The sequence below is a fragment of the Suncus etruscus genome, chromosome 9, assembly GCF_024139225.1.
Source record: "Suncus etruscus isolate mSunEtr1 chromosome 9, mSunEtr1.pri.cur, whole genome shotgun sequence".
NCBI classification, from domain to species: Eukaryota; Metazoa; Chordata; class Mammalia; order Eulipotyphla; family Soricidae; genus Suncus; species Suncus etruscus.
In genome coordinates, this window is record NC_064856.1 from 17,319,915 (window position 1) to 17,340,493 (window position 20,579).

Sequence of the window (20,579 nt, forward strand, 5' to 3'; positions counted from 1 at the left end):
AGATACATAAATAAATTATTGCAGTTTTAAGGAATTAAGTTAGGATTTTTTTAAATATGAAAGGAGTACATGGAGTAGAAGAAATGTATGGGGGTGGAGGTATAATTCTACAGAGGCTGAACTGGGTCATCTTGAAGCTGCTGACATGGGAAAGGGCCCAGAACACAGAAAATAGGAGGGTGTGTCTTCTAGGGGCTGAGGAAAGGCTGCATGGAATAAGGGCCACATGACTAGGCATGTTTCTGTGGGTTGGTTTTAGAGAGAGGGTTGAATCAACCAGATTGTAGAGAAAGCCAGCCTTAAGAATGATAATGGGGCCCGGAGAGATAGCACAGCGGTGTTTGCCTTGCAAGCAGCCAATCCAGGACCAAAGGTGGTTGGTTCAAATCCCGGTGTCCCATATGGTCCCCCGTGCCTGCCAGGAGCTATTTCTGAGCAGACAGCCAGGATTAACCACTGAGCAACGCCGGGTGTGGCCCAAAAACCAAAAAAAAAGAATGATAATGGAGACCAAAGAGATAATACAGGTTCTGTCTTACATGTAGCTGACCTCAGTTTGATACCTGAAACTGTACATAGTTTGTTGAGCACACCAGCACACACATCAGAGCACACCTGAGCACAGATCCAGGAGTAATCCCTGAGCACCTGAGATGTGATTTAACACCTCGCACACACACAGAGTTATTACAGGTCAGAGAAGAGGATCAATGAAACAGTGAGGCAGTAGAGAGAAAGGGGAGGGAGATATCAAAAGGGAAGCCAAGTGGTGTATTTTTTTTTATGGTTTTTGGGTCACATTCGGTGGTGCTCAGGGGTTACTCCTGGCTCTGCTCCTGGCAGGCTTGATGGACCATATGGGATGCCGAGAATAAAACTGGGGTCCATCCTGTGTTGAATGTGTACAAGGCAAATGTGCTAATTATATGCTATTACTCCAGCCCCTAAGTGGTGTATTTTGCAATTGGCAGGTGCTCCCTTAGAACAAAGTCTCTGAAACATTGTGGATTGTGGCGCTTTACTAGATTTTTGGAACAAAGATGGCCTCATGAATTGACTTAGACTACTGTCATCTGAAGCCCAATCCAGCCCTGGCTGGAGGTATCACCACAGGAAGACTGGCCTGGCACTTAAGCATGATGGAGTTCTCTGTATCAGGTTATGCTCAGCAACCAATCTGGTCCTCATAGAGTGTAACCTACAAGGCAAGCTCCAAGCATCTTGGATTAAGAATGAAGCCTGCTTGGTGACTGTGTCCACCACTGTCAGTCCTCTTATGTTTGGTTTAGTTTGGATCACACTTAGAAATGTGTGATCCTGCCTCTGTGCTCAAGAGTTGTTCTCAGCAGTGCTTAAGGATTATGTGTTCCAGGGATCAAACCCCAGTCTTTTGCAAGAAAAACATGGATTCAGCCTTCTGAACTATCCTTTCTGGCCCAAATGTGATTTTATGGGTTTTTTGTTTGTTTGTTTGTTTGCTGCTGTTGTTCTAGGTTTGTGCTAGGGCACAAATCCAGGTACACACACATGTAAGTTACAGGAATTATCTTTGAGCTAATTTATTAAAGCACATGCTACTAATTATGTTAAACCACATCCCTGGTCCTACCTCTTACAGTGTGAAAAATGTGGCAGTGAACTGTGGGCTTTTGGGGGGGGCACATCTGGCAGTGCTCAGGGTTTAGTCCTGGCTCTGTGCTCAGAAATTACTTCTGGTAGGTTTTGAAACCTGGGTCAGCTGCATGCAAGGCAGCCTACCTACAGCTCTGGCTGTGAACTGTATTTTTTAAAAAAGTAATTGATTCAGAGAGATAGCACAGTGCTAGGGTATTTGCCTTACATGCAGCTGATCTAGGGCAGATGGTGGTTTGAATCCTGGCATCCCATGTGGTTCCCTGAGCCTGCCAGGAGCAATTTCTGAGCACAGAACCAGGAGTAACCCCTGAGCGCCACCAGGTGTAATCCTAAAACAAAAAAAGTAATTGACTGATAATTATGGAGGGCTTTTCAGAGGAGGTGGCTTTTCAATTGACATCAGGAAGAGGAGACATTTCTCTGTGTGGGAGATAAGGGAGGTTATTCCAGGTGAAGAAAAATGTTTTCTCCTGTGATCCTGTGTTGATATGCCTACGAGATCAGTGTACAAGCTCAAAAGAGTTTAGACACCCAAAGAAAGGGGACTTCTGTATTTCAAAGAGATCCTTGGAAAAAATACTTGAACCTGGGGGAACTGAGAGAGTTCTTGCAGAGCTACTACCCCCAAAATATCCTATCAGAAGTCATTTTTTCTAGCTTCCTGCAGGGGGTGCTGCTTGCCCAAAGCTGGGGCTGCCACCTCTGGATCCAGCCAACATTTTCCAAGCAAACTTTTAAATCTGTCTTTTTCTGAGGTGGTGGTGAAGTACATCTTGGAACTGTGTCCATCCAAAGAGTAACCTGAAAGGTAGCAGTGCTCCCCCACCCCGCCCATGCCTGAAGAAACCATCTGTGCCTGGCCAGTGACACAGGACGGGTGGGGCAGAGGTGTAGCGGGTACTGATATTTTTCTGTCTCTGGGTCACTGCAAGTTTATTAAAATAAAAGAAACTGTGGGTAAATGCTGCCATCTGTGCCCCCCAACAAATCAGGCCCCAGACTAGACACAGGCATTGAAACTGCTTTAAAAACACCCCAAGGACTTCACTGAAAACCCACACTCCCCTGGCTTCTGGGCTTAAGATCCTTGAGCTCATTCCTCTGCGTCTCTTCTCAGGAAGGTGGGGAGGGCTGCCCCGTAAGGTGGAGGTGAAGACCCCTGAGTCGTTCTACAGGCTGAGAGGCCCCTAAGCTGGAACCCTGCTGCAGGGCTCTGTGCCAAGAGCCCCCATGAGCCATGGCCTCGAAAGGGCAGCGGTGATTTTTTCACATAAATATATTGCACTTAAATGAGTTTAGACAGCATGACATCAGAGAGTAATTAAATTGGTTTGGGTTGGAATTCCGTTTCCAATTCCTGAGTTCAGGTTTGTAAAAGATTTTTCTGAGCACCTGCAGGCGTGTGTGTGTGTGTGTGTGTGTGTGTGTGTGTGAAGTATTTTCACTGGAAAGGATTCAAAACTTAAAAAAAAAAAAAAAACTGGAGCACACAGGCAGCATTACGCCATTCTTCCTTCTTGGAAAAATCCCTCAGCCTTATACAAGCCTCCTTCAAGCCCTCAGTCAGTTGTGCAGGAGAAAGGGGGCGGTCGGCTTTCTCCTTTCAAGAACGAGTTATTTTCAGCTGCTGACTGGAGACGGTGCACGTCTGGATCCGCGAGCATTTCCACTATGGGACTGGATACAAACACACACCCGGCAGACTTCAGCAGTCCCAGACTGAGAAGGCCTTTCCCACTGCTGCTACTGCTGCTGCCGCTGCTTGTGAGGGTCCCTGCCGTTCATGATCCTTCCTGCCAACCCCGAGGCACCTTCGCTGCGGCTGCCCTTCTCTTTGGTGTCATTCAACGGCTGGCCAGAGGATGAGACTCCTCAAACTCCTCATTTTCTTGCTTTGGCACCTGGCTTGGCTGGACCTGGAATTCATCTGCCCTGTGTGGGGTGCCCCTGACCTGGGCCAGAGACCCCAGGGGGCCAGGCCAGGACTGACCAAAGCAGAAGGCAAGGAGAGGACCCTCCTGGGTCGAAACATCTTCAGGCCAGGGGGTCACAGCTATGGTGGGGGAACCACGCATGCCAGGGCCAAAGGGGGCATCGGGCAGACAGGAGGTCTGACACAGCCCAAGAAGGATGAGTCCAAAAAGCTGCCTGCCAGATCCATGAGGCATGAGCCCAAGCCAGGGCACCCTCCTCAGACAAGGCAGGCGGCCACGCGGACAGTGACTGCCGAAGGACAGCTTTCCGGGGGGAAGGTTCCCCCCAGGGCAGGATCTGTCCCCAGCCCCTTCCTGCTGAAGAAGGCCCGAGAGCCTGGGCCCCCTCGAGAACCCAAGGAGCCACCCCGTCCGCCCCCTATCACGCCCCACGAGTACATGCTCTCGCTGTACAGGACGCTGTCCGATGGCGACAGGAAGGGCGGCAACAGCAGTGTGAAGTCGGAGGCCGGCCTGGCCAACACCATCACCAGCTTTATTGACAAAGGGCAAGGTGAGGGGGGGCGGGGCATGCTTTGGGAGGGGGGTCCCTGAACCTGGGCATGGTGCTGGTGGGAGCTAGTGTGCATGTCTGGCCCAGGGGTTGGAGGTCATCTGGGATTTGCCTGACACTGCCCAGTGTCCCAGCTGGGGCATGCAACTGGAGGGTCACCCTGCAAGGCACACAAGGGGCTCCTAAAGCCCAGACAGGCGAGAGGACCAGTCAGGCTGTGGCAGAGTTGGGACCTCAGTGCTAAGAACACTGATCGCCAAAGCCTGTTCAGTACCTCTGTGAGACAGACCTGAGGCAGCCTGGGATTTCCCTGCAGGGCTTGGTGGGTCCTTGCAGAAGAGAGGGAATATCTGGATGCCTACCTTGCCCTAAGACGGCCAGAGAAGGAGGAGAAATGAGAAAAGTCCTGGGGTGTACTGGAGTTTGGGAAATGAAGCTCAGCTTTTTGGGGGGAGGTGGGGCTTCAGACTCTGGGTCTAACAATGTGACCTTGGGAAAGTACTACCCCTCAGGTTCTCCCTTTCTCAGATGGGGATGCCCAGGCGATTGGGTGGGGTCTTTTACGCAAAGAAACTGTACTGTCCTATACACAGTCCCAGGAAATAGCTGCTCCCTTTCCTCTCCCACTGCCCACCTGGCAACTGGGCTCACTTGCCCTGGGGTCTCAGCAAATCCCTCCCGTTCAGGTCCTGGGTTTCTCCATGAGGCTGATTCAACTGCTTGGAGAGCTGGTAGCTTAGGAGCCTGGCAGTCAGGCTTGGGGGAGGGGTCAGTGTGGGAGTGCCCTCTCCTTAGAGCTGGCCTGGGAGAGTAAAGGGGGGACAGCATGGAGGCAGCAGGCCTGGCTGGGGTGGGGGAGGTGGCCTGGCTGCCTGCCCAGCCAGGGAAAGCTGTGACCCCTTGGGGGCTCATAAAAGAAGTCCTTGTGCCCCCCCAGCAATAAGGGGACCTGGAAGAGGGGGAGATGGGGAGTTTAAGGGCATAATTAGTCCCCTTCTAGAGCAATATATGAAGGTTTCCTGATGGCAAATCGGTACTCAGGAGGGAGGGCATGCTGGCTGGGATGTAGTTTCTTGTACACACACATACAGTCATGTATTTATACAGACATTTATACACGCAGACACATGTGCACACAAATACTCTTTTTTTGTTTTTGTTTTTTTGTTTTTTTTGGGCGTTGCTCAGGGGTTACTCCTGGCTGTCTGCTCAGAAATAGCTCCTGGCAGGCACAGGGGACCATATGGGACACTGGGATTCGAACCAACCACCTTTGGTTTGCAAGGCAAACGCCGCTGTGCTATCTCTCCGGGCCCGCACACAAATATTCTTACCCAGATGCACATGCTTATACATGCATACCCTTTAGTCACGCCAGTCCACTCAAAAGATACAGAACAAATCACCCACATACATACACCGTTATACATAAAAAGGCTTATCTGTCATTACCAGTCATGCACACAGACTCACAGATCCACGGTCACACCCGACAAAGTCGTAAGACGCTATGACAGGAAAACAGGGCCAATGTGATCATGAATTCTCTGAGTGAGCTTAGTCAAGTCATAACCCCTTTCTGTGCCTCAGAAGCCAAAAAGGAACATGAAATTTTCCTTTCATATATAGTGGAGCATTTAGGGTCAGGTTCAAAAAAGAGTTCTAGACTAAAATTACAGCTCCACTTATTTTGGGGTGATGCTCAGGGGTTACTCCTGGCTATGCACTCAGAAATTGCTCCTGTTTTGGGGTACCATATGGGACGCCGGGGGATCCAACTGTGGTCAGTCCTAGGTTAGCGTGTGCAAGGCAAACGCCCTATGGCTGCACTAGCACTCCAGCCAGGAGTCTCAATTTTATCCTCTGTAAAAACCATTAAACTAAGTGCTGGGAACAGGGCTGGGAGAAGGTGGATCTAGAGCAGATGCATCTGAGATCTGACACTGACACTGACACAGACACCTAGAACCACTCTTTGTAAGAGGCTCTCATTGGTTTGGGGTCTTGGCCTCTGTCAGTATAGGGAAGCACTTAAAGAAAGTTCTCTGGAGGGAAAGAGAGCAGTGACTTTCACTTGAGGTCTTGCAGAGATCAACTCCAATGTGTAAGCTTGCAGGGAATGACTTCTGGGTATTTTCTCTAGATGACCGAGGTCCTGTGGTCAGGAAGCAGAGGTACGTGTTTGACATCAGTGCCCTAGAGAAAGATGGACTGCTAGGGGCTGAGCTGCGAATTCTGCGGAAGAAGCCCTCAGACTCAGCCAAACCGGTGGCCCCTGGCAGCAGGCGGGCTGCCCAGCTAAAGCTGTCCAGCTGCCCCAGCGGCCGGCAGTCGGCGGCTCTGCTCGATGTGCGCTCTGTGCCAGGACTGGACAGCTCTGGCTGGGAGGTGTTTGACATCTGGAAGCTCTTCCGAAATTTTAAGAACTCTGCCCAGCTGTGCCTGGAGCTGGAGGCCTGGGAACGGGGCCGGGCCGTGGACCTTCGTGGCCTGGGCTTTGACCGAACCTCCCGGCAGGTCCACGAGAAGGCCTTGTTCTTGGTGTTTGGCCGCACCAAGAAACGGGACCTGTTCTTTAATGAGATCAAGGCCCGCTCAGGACAGGATGATAAGACTGTGTATGAGTACCTGTTCAGCCAGCGGCGAAAACGGCGGGCCCCCCTGGCCTCACGGCATGGCAAGAGGCCCAGCAAGAACCCCAAGGCCCGCTGCAGTCGCAAGGCACTTCATGTCAACTTCAAGGACATGGGTTGGGATGACTGGATCATTGCCCCTCTTGAGTATGAGGCTTTCCACTGCGAAGGACTGTGCGAGTTCCCCTTACGCTCCCATTTGGAACCCACAAATCACGCTGTAATCCAGACTCTAATGAACTCCATGGACCCCGAGACCACTCCACCCACCTGCTGTGTGCCCACAAGGCTGAGTCCCATCAGCATCCTCTTCATAGACTCTGCCAACAATGTGGTTTATAAGCAGTATGAGGACATGGTTGTGGAGTCGTGTGGCTGCAGGTAGCAGACCTGCCCTCTGCCTCCAGGGTGGTATGGCCTTCAGATGTGGGCTGCCAGGCCTCTCCTTGCACTTCTAGAATCACTGTGGGGTGGGGGTTGGGGCTAGGAAGCTTCAGCCATGAGCATCTACACAACCTGAATGAAAGGAGAGTTCCAACTGCTCAGTTCATTCTTAGAACGGGACTTGGACTGATAAATTGTGGCCACAATCCCCCTGTCCTTTCTGAGGTGTCAGACCCAGGTAGATTCACTTGGAATGGATTGAGATCCAGGTGACCTTTCAGCCCAATGAGACTCAGCCGCAACTTTGCCTTGCCTGAACTTCTCTGGACTTGGGAACTCTTGGGGGAGAGTTCACTTTGAGAGACCCACGGTGCCACCTCCTCGCTGAATTATCACTGTGCCCTGTGCCCCTGGGGCAGATGACATGCCCATTGGACAGGGGTGGGAAGAGGGGTTGGGAAAGGGTGAGGAGTGTGAGGCTGTTTAGACTGTTAGATGGATATGTACAAAGATGAGATAAAAGAAAAAAAAAGGCAAAACTGTGCTGAAAATTGTGGCAAATTTCTTATTTGCTCGAGGGTTGAAGTGGCCCCTCAATGGATGATACACAGAGTGGGGAGGGTGGTTATGTCAAAATGACTCCAGAGCCCAGTGCCCACTCCCTGTTCTGGATCAGAAGCAGAAGGAAATGGAGAGTGGGTCAGCAGGGCCAGTGCTGACCTCTCGCCCCATTCCTGTGCTTCCAATGATCGGCTCATTGCTCTGTAGTTTGAGCTGCTCCTTTGGGGCCTGGCAGCAGTTAGGTTTTCTAATCCACATTCCTTGGTCAAGTTTGCTGTCTCTGAAATGAATCCATAGATAGGAGGGGAATTGGGGGTTTTATTTCCTTTAAAATCATTCCCACTTGTTGGGGCTAGAAAGATAGTACAGGTCTAAGGTGCTTGCCTTGCATGTGGTTGGCCCTAGTTCATTCCCTGCATTGATATATATGGTCCTTCAAGTACCATCGGGAGTGACCCTCCCAAGTACTGAGCTGATGGTTCCCAAACAATGGTGACTGTGCTCCAAACTACTTCTCCAAAGAAAAAGTCATCCCCACTTCTTTCATCAGTATCAGGGGTCCTCAAACTTTTTAAACAGGGGGCCAGTTCACTGTCCCTCAGACCTTTGGAGGGTCTATAGTAAAAACAAAACTTATGAACGAATTCTTATGCACACTGCATATATCTTATTTTGCAATGAAGAAACAAAACAGGGCCTGGAGAGATAGAACAATGGCGTTTGCCTTGCAAGCAGCCGATCCAGGACCAAAGGTGGTTGGTTGGAATCCCGGTGTCCCTGTGCTTGCCAGGAGCTATTTCTGAGCAGACAGCCAGGAGTAACCCCTGAGCACCGCCAGGTATGGCCCAAAAACCAGAAAAAAAAAAAAGAAACAAAACAGATACAAATACAATATGTGGCCCGCGGGCCATAGGACCACTGCTAAAGGCTCCCTTCATCAGGGATTTGGATTTGGTCCATAGTGAGCTTTTCTGCCACATCAAGGCAACTGATTTTAGCCATGGTCCCCACCATTCCTGTGCAATCTCGTGTGTGGCTCTGCTACGTTCCAGCTCAACACCTCTACAGCTCCTTGCTTCTTACTCATCTCCCAACTCCCAGCTTCAGAAATCATGCTGGAGACCCTTTCCTTTACCATAACATTATGTAAATAGATGAATATATGTTCGATGAACAAGTTCTCATAAACTCCAGGCAGAACTATGCCAGACACACCCTGCAGAGTTCCCTGCATGAGGCTTGGCCCAAGGAAAAGGCACACTTCCCTGCCCCACTAGAATTCTTGCAGCTACTCAAGGATAAACTGATGGTTTCTTGGGAAAGAGCACATAGTTCAATGGTGGGGGAAAGCTGGCCTCCTTTTTATTTTGCTTTATTTTGCTCTGGGACCACACATAATGGAGCTCAGGGTGTACTCAGGCTCTGTGCTCAGAGATCACTCCAGTGGTGCTTGGGAAACCATATGTGATGTCGAGGATAGAACCTGATTCAGTCCTGTTCAAGGCAAACAACCTACCAACCATAATAAAGATCCAGCCCCTGCTAACTACTGTTTGAAGCTTTGTGCTATCGACACAGAACCAGCATCTGCCTGACTAGGAGAGAACCTGAGAAAAGGAGTCTAGGCCTCTGGTTCCCATCTTGGGTGTCTTTTGGTTTTCCCCAAATCTCTCTAACTGGGTATTTGCTTCCAGTGTTGTTTCAACAGCAGAAATTTCTGCTCTGCACTGGGCAGGTCTTGTGTCCCCTTTGTCTAGGCTTGAAAGCTTGGTTGTCAGAGCTTACCTGGCTGTAAGGCCAATACCTGTTCCTGAGGGGCCAGACCAAATCTGGAGCCTCTCCTTCCTGGCTGCACTCTCGTTGTGTTTGGCCCAAGGCAAACCTGGAGAGCTCTGAAGGTAAACACAAGACCCACAGTGGCCAGCAGAGCTCTGAAGAGAAAGCCTAGGATGAAGGTGCCTGGAAACCAAGCAGTGGAGCTGCAGAGACAGGCAGGGCAGTGTAGAAACTGGTGGCTAAGTGTAGAAACTAAGGGCAGAGAGGCAGGGACAGAGGGGCCTGCAGATGGGGCTGGCTCCTGTTGTCACTAATTTTCTGGACTGTGTGGTGTTCTTTTCTTGGAAAGTCTAACAGAACCAAAGTTGCTCCCTTAGGCATATCCGCTACACATTCTTTTTGCTGGCAGCCTTGGCTTTCATTTAGCTGCTAAGGGCTTTGGTTTCCACCCCTGCCACTATCTGACCTAGAACACTCTTTCACCAAAAAAAACAAAAACAAAAAAACTCCTCTCATTAGCCTTGCAAGCGGCCGACCCAGGACCAATGGTGGTTCGAATCCTGGCATTCCATATGGTCCCCCATGCCTGCCAGGAGCTATTTCTGAGCAGATAGCCAGGAGTAACCCCTGAGTGTCATAGGGTGTGGCCCAAAATGCAAAAAAAAAAAAAAAAAAAATCCTCTCAGAAGGTTAACCTCCTCCTGCTCCCCCACATACTTTCCCATTCACACTGGGGGGGGGGGGATCTAATCAGCTCATTATGCCTGGGTACAGCAATCACCTCTCTGGAAAATTCTCCCCTCTAGTACCCACTGCCAATTCTAATAAGGTGACAACTAGCACTGTACACTATGCACAGAAGGCTGCAAGGCTTATCTCCTTCTTTTTTGATTTTTGGGTACACATCCAGCATGCAGGGATACTCCTGAATCCCATTCAAAGGCTAATCTAGCCTGTCTCAGGGGACCATGTCAGAGATCATACTCTGTATAGAAAAAAAAATACTCAAACCTGTCAAACTATTTACCTATCTCATTTTAAATTGTTCTTCTTATTATTATTTTGTGTGTGTGTGTGTGTTTTGGGGTCACACCGGTGACGCTCAGGGGTTATTCCTGGCTATGCAGTCAGAAATTGCCCCTGGCTTGGGGGGCCATATGGGACGCCGGGGATCAAACTGCGGTCCGTTCTAGGTTACCACAAGCAAGGCAAATGCCCTAACGCTCTAATGACTGTGCCACTGCCCCTAACGACTGTGCCACTGCTCTGGCCCCTTAAATTGTTATTATTATTATTATTTGTTTGTTTATTTGTTTTTGGGTCACATCTGGTAGTGCTCAGGGGTTACTCCTGGCTCTGTACTCAGGAGCCACTCCTGGCTGTGCATAGGTGACCATATGGGATGCTGGGGATTGAACCTGGGTCATCTGCATGCAAAACAAGAGTCTTAGCTTCTGTTCTATTGTTCTGGCCTTATTATTATTATTATTATTATTATTATTAGTGGGCGCCAGGGATCAGACATGCAAGGCAAGTGCTCTACCATTAAGATACATCTGCAGCCTCTTATCCTTTAATATTCACACTCTTCCCACCATCACATACAACTCAGAAGAACTAAAAAATCAGTTTAGTTTCAAACTTCAGATTTGTCGCTAAAAGTTACAGGCCTTAGGGACCGGAGAGATAGCATGGAGGTAAGGCGTTTGCCATCCATGCAGAAGGACGGTGGTTCAAATCCTGGCATCCCATATGGTCCCCCGTGCCTGCCAGGAGCAATTTCTTTTTTTGGGGGGGGGGTTTGGGTTTTTGGGCCACACCTGGTGGTGCTCAGGGGTTACTCCTGGCTGTCTGCTCAGAAATAGCTCCCGGCAGGCACGGGGGACCATATGGGACACCGGGACTCGAACCAACCACCTTTGGTGCTGGATTGGCTGCTTGCAAGGCAAACACCGCTGTGCTATCTCTCCGGGCCCTAGGAGCAATTTCTGAGCTTGGAGCCAGGAGTAACCCCTGAGCGCTGTCGGGTGTGACCCCAAAAAAAAAAAAGTTACAGGTCTTAGACATTAGTTTATTCCTTAAGTTCTATAAAATGGTTTGCTTAATAGAGCTAGAGAGATAGTACAAAAGATAGGGTGCTTGCTTTGTATGCACCCAATCCAGGTTCAATCCTGGCACCCCCAAAGGGTCCCTTAGTACTGCCCAGAGTGATCTCTAAACACAGGGACAGGAGTAAGCCCTAAGCATTACCAACTGTGGTCTCAAGACAAAGATAAATAGAAAGAAGGTTTAGTTAGTGGGAAAAAAGAAAGGAATAATAAAAGAACACATCTATTTTGCCCTGGGATTGGTTTGATAGTAAAAGGCAGTTGCCGGGCCAGGAGAGATAGCACAGCGGCATTTGCCTTGCAATCCAGGACCAAAGGTGGTTGGTTGGAATCCCGGTGTCCCATATGGTCCCCTGTGCCTGCCAGGTGCTATTTCTGAGCAGACAGCCAGGAGTAACCCCTGAGCACCGCCAGGTGTGGCCCCCCCCCCCAAAAAAAAGGCAGTTGTCTTGCTAGCAGGATGAGTTTAATCCCTAACACTTCTTATATACACCAAGCACTGTTTGAGACCCCAGCACTATAACAGAGTCTGCCATCTCTGGTTTAGAGCCTCGGTGTGTGCAAGAACCACAACTAAAAACATGTGGCTATGGGGCCGGGAAGGTGGCGCTAGAGGTAAGGTGTCTGCCTTGCAAGCGCTAGCATAGGACGGACCTCGGTTCGATCCCCCGGTGTCCCATATGGTCCCCCCAAGCCAGGAGCGATTTCTGAGCACATAGCCAGGAGTAACCCCTGAGCGGCACAGGGTGTGGCCCAAAAACCAAAAAAAAAAAAAAAAACAACATGTGGCTCCCTGGGAAGCACCAAAGCTAAAGATGTGTCAGCACTGTGCCCAGGAGTGTGACCCTCTCTGAATACGATGTTCAGTCCTGGCAAGATCTATAATCAAAATATGCATGAATCCCATAACTAGATTAGTGAAACTCTGGTGAGCAGCTGTGAAAGCACCATAGCCAGCCCATACCCCTCTCCAAGAACACCATAACCAGGCAAGCAAGCCCAGGGAGATGACTCAAAGAGCTGGAGTACATGCTTTGCAGGTTTGCTTGCTTGAATACAGAAGAAATAGGCCTGGCTTCTATTTCCAGCATCATGAGGTTCCCCTAATACTTTCAGGTGCATAGAGCATAATATAGTCTCTGAGTATAAAAAAGAAGAAGGGGAGGGAGAAGAAAAAGAAAAAGGAAAAAGAAGAAAAAGAAGAAGTTGAAGTTGGAGTTTGAGTTGGAGTCTATGGCCATTTCATCCTGAACGTACTTAACTCTATCTGATCAAAAAATCTGAGCAGAGTTGGGCCTGGTTAGAGAGGAGAAAAAGGAGAAGAAGGGGCTAGAAGGGGCCGGGCGGTGGCGCTAGAGGTAAGGTGCCTGCCTTGCCTGCGCTAGCCTTGGACGGACCACGGTTCGATCCCCCGGCGTCCCATATGGTCCCCCAAGCCAGGAGCAACTTCTGAGCGCATAGCCAGGAGTAACCCCTTAGCGTCAACGGGTGTGGCCCAAAAACCAAAAAAAAAAAAAAAAAAAAAGAAGGGGCTAGAGAAAGAGCGCAGTGGTAGGGCATTTGCCTGGCACGCAGTTGACCCAGGACAGACCAGCTTTCGATTCCCAGCACCCCATATAGTATCCTGAGCCTACCAGGAGTGACTTCTGAGCACATAGCCAAGAGTAACTCCTGAGTGCCGCAGGTATGGACCCCCCCAAATAAAAGGGAGAAGAAGAAGGAGAAAAAGGAGGAGAGAAGAATGAGTGAAGAGGAAGGAGAAGAAGAGGAAGAAAAAGAAGAAATATAATACAGGGACTCTGCGTGTAGCCAATTCTGGTTTGATCCTCAATACTACCAATGGTCCCTGAGTACTGTCATGAATGACCCCTGAGCACAAAACCAGAGTAACCTCTGAATACTACCAAGTGTGGCTTAACTCTCCCATTCCCTAAGCAGCAATAAAGATATCAAATATGCACACATGACAACCGATCACATGAGACCAATCATCACAATAGTAACAAGGGGCCAGATAGGGAAATATTTGAAAAACAAATCAAAACAAAATGTATAATGAAATGCATTAAGAAGGGCCCAGAGAGATAGCACAGCGGCGTTTGCCTTGCTAGCAGCCGATACAGGACCAAAGGTGGTTGGTTCGAATCCCGGTGTCCCATATGGTCCCCTGTGCCTGCCAGGAGCTATTTCTGAGCAGACAGCCAGGAGTAACCCCTGAGCACTGCTGCGTGTGGCCCAAAAACCAAAAAAAAAATGCATTAAGAAACAATTTAAGAGTCTGAGCCATAGTACAGTAAGTAGGGAATTTGCCTTGCACACAGCCGACATGGCACATCATATGATACCTTTCGCTTACCAAGAATGATTCCTAAGCACAGATCCAGGAGTATGCCCTGAACATTGCTGGGTGTGTCCCAAAAACAGAAAGAAAGAAAGAAAAAAAGAAAGAAAGAAAGAAAGAAAGAGAGAGAGAGAAAGAGAGAGAGAAAGAAAGAAAGAGAGAGAGAGAAAGAAAGAGAGAGAGAAAGAGGGAGAGAAAGAGAGAGAAAGAGAGAGAGAAAGAGAGAGAGAAAGAGAGAAAGAGAGAGAGAAAGAGAGAAAGAGAGAGAGAAAGAGAGAAAGAAAGAGAGAAAAAAGAGAGAAAGAAAGAGAGAAAGAAAGAAAGAGAGAAAGAAAGAGAGAAAGAGAGAAAGAAAGAGAGAAAGAAAGAAAGAAAGAGAGAAAGAGAGAAAGAGAAAGAAAGAGAGAGAAAGAGAGAGAAAGAGAGAAAGAAAGAGAAAGAGAGAAAGAAAGAAAGAGAGAAAGAAAGAAAGAAAGAGAGAGAAAGAGAGAGAGAAAGAGAGAAAGAAAGAAAGAAAGAAAGAGAGAGAAAGAAAGAGGAAGAGAAAGAAAGAAAGAAAGAAAGAAAGAAAAGAAAGAAAGAAAGAAAGAAAAAGAAAGAAAGAAAAGAAAAGAAAAGAAAAGAAAAGAAAAGAAAAGAAAAGAAAAGAAAAGAAACAGTTTACTTGGTGCACAGAACTAACTGAATTGTGAAGACGTGAATAACACTTCAAAGGTAACTTGAGGGGACAGTCAGTGAAAGTGCTGATACCATTATTGTGCCTCCAGTGGTTCTAAGACACAGCATGACAAAGAAGAGTAGTGCTCTCTCTCTCTCTCTCTCTCTCTCTCTCTCTCTCTCTCTCTCTCTCTCTCTCTCTCCCCCCTTTTGTTTTTTGGGCCACACCTGGTGGCACTCAGGAGTTACTCCAGACTCTGTGCTCAAAAATTGTTCCTGGCAGGCCTGGACACTGGCCTAGGGTGGGGCTCAAATCCCTGTCCTTCGGGCTTGGGAGGGTCCCTCTCCCTTCCTGGAGCAGGATTTTTAGCCGGCACGGACGGGCAGCTGGCAGGCCTCTCATGTGCCAGCGTCCTTTTGGTCCGGCCTCGGGTCAGGGGGGCCCGGACCTGGGTCACCCGACCCCCCTCTCCCCCATTCCTCCGGATCTCCAGGTGGGTTCCTGGAAGGAGTTGATGGGGCACCTTGGGTTTTCCCCACTCCCAGGCCAGGCCCGGACACTGGCCTAGGGTGGGGCTTAGGGGATGGAGTTTGATCTGGTGGGTGGCAGATAGCTGCTCAGCTATACTCAGGCTGTCACTGGAAATTTCATACCAGTCTACATTTTGCAAACCGCGCGGGGGCATTTGCTCCTTCCAACCATGATTACCCCAGATTTACCCTTCTTAACTTTAGTAACACAGTTTTAATCTCTGACCTAAGACATACAGGAGTTCTAACAAATCCCAGAACTATTTAGAAGGACACAAATTGAACACATATTGAACACATATATCTTTTAAATATTTTATGGGTATTTTCTTTAACTGATGTAACTTTCTATATATTTTTCTACCATGATGTTTCTATCCACTTTTCATCTTGTCTTTTCTTTGTAAGCTGTATAGTAAGGATTGTTGTTGGAACTGTCCCTCAGTTTGATGCCTATGATTGAACTATGTCATGGAAATTGCTGGTCTTGTTCCTATTGCCTCCAGATGCACCAATAACGCTTCATGGCATTGATCCTTGTTTGCATAGACACATTAAAATGGGAAAGCACCATTATATAGATAAGTTCTTATCTAATAAATCTCAGTACAATGTACCTTACACCCTGAACATTGATATAATGACCTGGCACAGGCCTCAGAAGAATGGGCATCCTCCATTCACGCCGGAACCAGGCAAGCTATCTACGAAACATCCAAGGTCTTTTATAGCAACAGCTGGAAGCAGTCCTCTACCAGGAAAGACACTACCAAGGGTCTGACATCGACCCCCTAAAAAGAGACTTCCGTTTACACTGAGAAGACTTGACAACAACAATGACCTGCTCTACAGGACATGGTTCTCTCTAGTGCCCCTTAAGTGTGAGGTGAAACGAGAGCATGCTCTGCACCATCCTGACTGCAATATGGGATATGCAGACTCCAGGATCTTTAATACAGAAGCATGATACCAACAACAGAGACTATGTGAGGAATGGAGGTGTATTGCCAGCACAGATGATGACTTGAATTGGACAAACTAGTTTGCCTGGAGCCTAGAGTCAGTCCTGTGCCAGGAAACTTCAGGGGTAGGGTCTCCTTGTATTTAGACCATAATTTGTCTTTCCATGTCCCTTATGTTTTGGTGGGCCTATGAAAACAAATGCCACTTTAATACCACTTTTTACTAAGTTTCCTTGACGCCAATCCTTAAGAAAAACAACCCACTAAAACTTTTGAGGTTAACTTAAACTAGTAAGCATGTGCATGGAACTAGAGAACTGTACTTTGCCCTCAATGTTTAAGGAGTTACATAAGTCTAATGTCTTTAGATTATATTGTGTGCTGCTAAGAAATAGTATGTACTACAATTGGGGATTTGAGGGACAAAGTAATTGTATTGTACATGGGTTTAGTTTTGTTTTTCTTAATGTTCTTTGGCTGAAAGTTCAAGGCTGGGATATCATTGATGGGAATACCGTGAATTTTGTTTATGGATGATTGGGCTTCCACTGTAACTTTACCCTGTCCTCTTTCTTTGCATCTTTGTTGTCATAATTAAAATAAAAATAAGAAAGTGTTCGAAGGAAAAAAAAATTGTTCCTGGCAGGCATGGAAGACCATATGGGATGCCAGAACTCCAACCAACTGAACCAATGTCAATCCTGGGTCGGCCGCTTGTGAGCTAAACGCCCTACCACTGTGCTATCTCTCCGACCCCAGTAGCTCTCATATTTGCAGATAAGGGAGCTGACCCCCAGAGAGCAGGCCTTGATGTTCTTTGAACAGTTTTTGCTACTTTTCTGGTATCTTTTTTGTGCCACACCCAGCAATGCTTGGGATTATTACTGATTCCGTGCTCAGGGATCACTTCCAGCAGGCTCAGGGGATCATTTAGGATACTAGGGATAAAACCCAGGTAGACTGTGTACACGGCAAACACCTTATCTTCCAGCCCTATTTTGCTACTACTTTTCTGGACTCCTTCCTCAGGCCCCAGTCCTAGCCAAATCACCTTCCTTATCTGATTTGTTGGGGACATCAGTGCTGTTAACTCTTGAAGCATATTGCTGAAAACAGCGGAAAGTGGAGGCCCACTTTGGAGGGAAGGAAGACCTAGATCACATGCTAGGTCTGGACCTGTTTATTTTTCAGTGTTTCAGGGCCATAGACAAGACAATCAGTTTTTCCAGTGCATGGGACACACAGCCTGAGCCTCTCAGCCTCTCAGGTCATTCTACTCTGCAGGCAGCTGAGAGATGCAGAGCAGGGAAGGCTGAGTCTGACTTGTAGGGAGGCAGGCAGACCACCAAGATTAACTGCTCTCTTGTGTGGTTCCTCCTGGGTTTGGTATCAGACACTGTGCTAAATGTTTTTATTCTTGTCTCATTCATTCCTGTAGCCATTTGGGACTATGACCCCTATTTCACGGATGAACTGCTGCTATAAGGCTCCTGAGGCAGATTTAAGATGAATTTTTAGTTTATCTTTGGACCACATCCTACAGAGTTTACGCCTGTCTATGTGCTCAGAGGTTACTTTTGGTAGGGCTCAGAAAACCATTATAAAATGCCAGGAAGACCTGCTCAAAAGAGACTTTTCTTAACACTGAGAAGACTTAACAACAACAACAACGACCTGCTTACAGGACAGGGCTTCCTGTATTGCCCTTTAATGGTGAGGTGAAACGAGAGGACGCTCCACATTCTGACTTCAATGTAGGATATGCAGATTCCAGGATCTTTAATACAGAAACATGAGACCAACAACAGAGACTGTGTGAAAAGTGTGTTGGCACTACGGACAATGCCTTGGATTGGACGATCTAACTTGCCTGGAGCCTAGAGTTGGTCTTATAACAGGAAACTTCAGGGGTAGGGTCTCTTTGTATTTAGGCCAAGGTTATTCCTTTCCATGCCTCTCATATTTTGGTGGGCCTATGCAAACAACAATTGCCACTCTACCACCGTTTTTACTGTGCTCCTTTGACTCTAATCCTTAAAAAAAAAACTTAAAATTTGAGGTTAACTTAAGCTAATATGCATGTACATGGAAATGTAAAAAAATACTATGCCTCTAATGTTTAAGGAGTTACATAAGTTCTATGGCTTTAGATTGCCTTGTGTGCTGTTAAGAAATATTATAGTGGATTACAATCTGGAGAACTTGAGGGACAAAGTAATTGTACATGGATTCTGTTTTATTTATCTTAATGTTCTTTGGCTGAAAGTTCAAAGTTAAGATATCAGCAAGGGGACTTCTTCTGAGAATTATGTTATGGGTGATTGTCCTTCCACTGTAACTTTACCTTGTCCTCTTTCTTTGCATCTTTGTTCTCATAATTAAAAATAAAAAATTAGTGCTTGCTTCGGCAGCACATATACTAAAATTGGGATGATAAAGAGAAGATTAGCATGGCCCCTGCGCAAGGATGACATGCAAATTCGTGAAGCGTTTCATATTTAAAAAATAAAAAATAAAAAAAAGAAATAAAAGAAAATAAGCTGTAGGGCCCGGAGAGATAGCACAGTGGCGTTTGCCTTGCAAGCAGCCGATCCAGAACCTAAGGTGGTTGGTTCGAATCCCGGTGTCCCATATGGTCCCCCGTGCCTGCCAGGAGCTATTTCTGAGCAGACAGCCAGGAGTAACCCCTGAGCACCGCTGGGTGTGGCCCAAAAAAAACAAACAAAACAAAACAAAAAAAAGCTGTAAAAAAAATAAAAATAAATAAAATGCCAGGAATCAAACCTGGGCTTGCCATGTACAAAGTATGAGAAAAGGCTTCTTCAATTGAGGGTCATATGAACGAGTGGCTTGCATGTAAATGCCATATTATAAAAAAAATTTATCCTTTAAAAACTTTATTTAAGGGGTGATAGCACAGCGGTAGGGCGTTTGCCTTACATGCGGCCAATCTAGGATGGACCTTGGTTCAATCATTCGGTGTCCTATATGGTCCCCCGAGCCAGGAGTGATTTCTGAGCACATAGCCAGGAGTAACCTCTGAGCGTCACAGGGTGTGGTCCAAAAAGCAAAAAAAAAATTTTTTTTTCTTTTGGACTTTACCTAGTAATTGCTCAGAAGCAACTCCTAGTTTAGTGCTGAGGGGCTGCTCCCAGTGGTGCTTGGGAGACCAGGGATTGCTGGAGATTAAACCCAGATCTCCTCTATATACAAAATGCATGCTTTAGCTTATTAAACTATCTCCCAACCCAAAATATTTATCATTAAACAAGAGAAACCCACCTAATCTGGTGAGATGCACACACTAAAAGAAGACAAAGGTCTAGAGATATTGCTCAGTGGATTGAGTGCATGCTTTTTTTTGCATTGGAGTTCTGGGTTTAATCAGCACATTTCATGGTCTCCCAAGTACCATGAGGAGAAACCCAGAAATACTGACCCAGGTGAGTGCCAACATGTGTAGCCACAATCTCCTCAAAAGTGAGAGAAAGGGGATCCGGAGAGATAGCACAGCGGTGTTTGCCTTGCAAGCAGCTGATCCAGGACCTAAGGTGATTGGTTCAAATCCCGGTGTCCCATATGGTCCCCCCATGCCTGCCAGGAGCTATTTCTGAGCAGACAGCCAGGAGTAACCCCTAAGCACCGCTGGGTGTGGCCCAAAAACCAAAAAAAAAAAAAAAAAAGTGAGAGAAAGAAATGAACAAGGCATGCTGAAGGATATAATTCGACTTTTAGTGGTAACTTAATGCAGTAGACATGCATATTTATTTGGGGTGGAGGTTGTGCCATACCCAGCAATGTTCAGGAGCTATTCCACACTCTGCTCAGAAGTTACTCCTGGTGGTGCTTGGAATATGCAGTGCCAAAGATTTGAACCAGAGTTGTAGCTGACCTACAAATTAAGTGTTTTACTTATATCTTTTCTCTTGTCTATAATTTTTTTTTTTTATGTTTTTGGGCCACACTCGGTGACGCTCAGGGGTCACTCATGATTAGGCACTCAGAAATCACTCCTGGCTTGGGGTACTATATGGGACGCTAGGGGATCAAACCACGGTCCGTCCTAGGTCAGCACATGCAAGGCAAATGCCCTACTGCTTGAGCCACTGCTCTGGCCCCTTGCTTATAAATTTTTATTCTTAGATGTACAATATTCATGAAAACATTTGTCATGAGACCGAAAACAAGAATGGAGAGAACTCAAAGAATTGAGTATATGCTTTGCACATTGTAAGCCTGGCCCAAATCCAGATAGCACAAGTACCTAAGTACCACCAGGAGTAATCTTTAAGCACAGAGCCAGAAGTTGCTTCTTAGCTTTTCCATGAGTGGTCCAATTCCTTACCCCCCCCCCCACAAAAAAAGCACAAAAACATAAAAGGAAATCTTTTAACTACTTCATATGATAGAAAAACTATTAATAGGAACATTTACTAAAGTTCTGGGGAAAATGTACATTAAATTTGGGTTGGGGCTTGGATCACACCTAGCAGTGCTCAGGAGT

The 20,579-nt window shown here is 47.2% G+C and overlaps 1 protein-coding gene and 1 non-coding gene across 2 annotated transcripts; both read left to right on the plus strand.

The window, feature by feature from the left end:
- The first annotated feature begins 3,354 nt into the window (after positions 1-3,354).
- On the plus strand, positions 3,355-7,140 carry GDF5 (growth differentiation factor 5). Its single transcript, XM_049779248.1, has 2 exons — positions 3,355-4,122; positions 6,266-7,140. The coding sequence occupies exons 1-2, from the start codon at positions 3,498-3,500 to the stop codon at positions 7,138-7,140; spliced, it is 1,500 nt and encodes a 499-aa protein (XP_049635205.1). The 5' UTR covers positions 3,355-3,497.
- Positions 7,141-18,470: 11,330 nt separating this feature from the next.
- Positions 18,471-18,577, plus strand: LOC126019793 (U6 spliceosomal RNA). Its single transcript, XR_007499415.1, has one exon. It is a non-coding gene; the product is annotated as a U6 spliceosomal RNA (small nuclear RNA).
- The last annotated feature ends 2,002 nt before the right edge of the window (positions 18,578-20,579 follow it).

Bases quoted from the DNA above. Each gene is read 5' to 3' on its own strand.
- GDF5 (XM_049779248.1), top strand. From the start codon at position 3,498: ATGAGACTCCTCAAACTCCTCATTTTCTTGCTTTGGCACCTGGCTTGG. The intron at 4,123-6,265 runs GTGAGGGGGGGC...TATTTTCTCTAG, and splicing joins CTTTATTGACAAAGGGCAAG to ATGACCGAGGTCCTGTGGTC.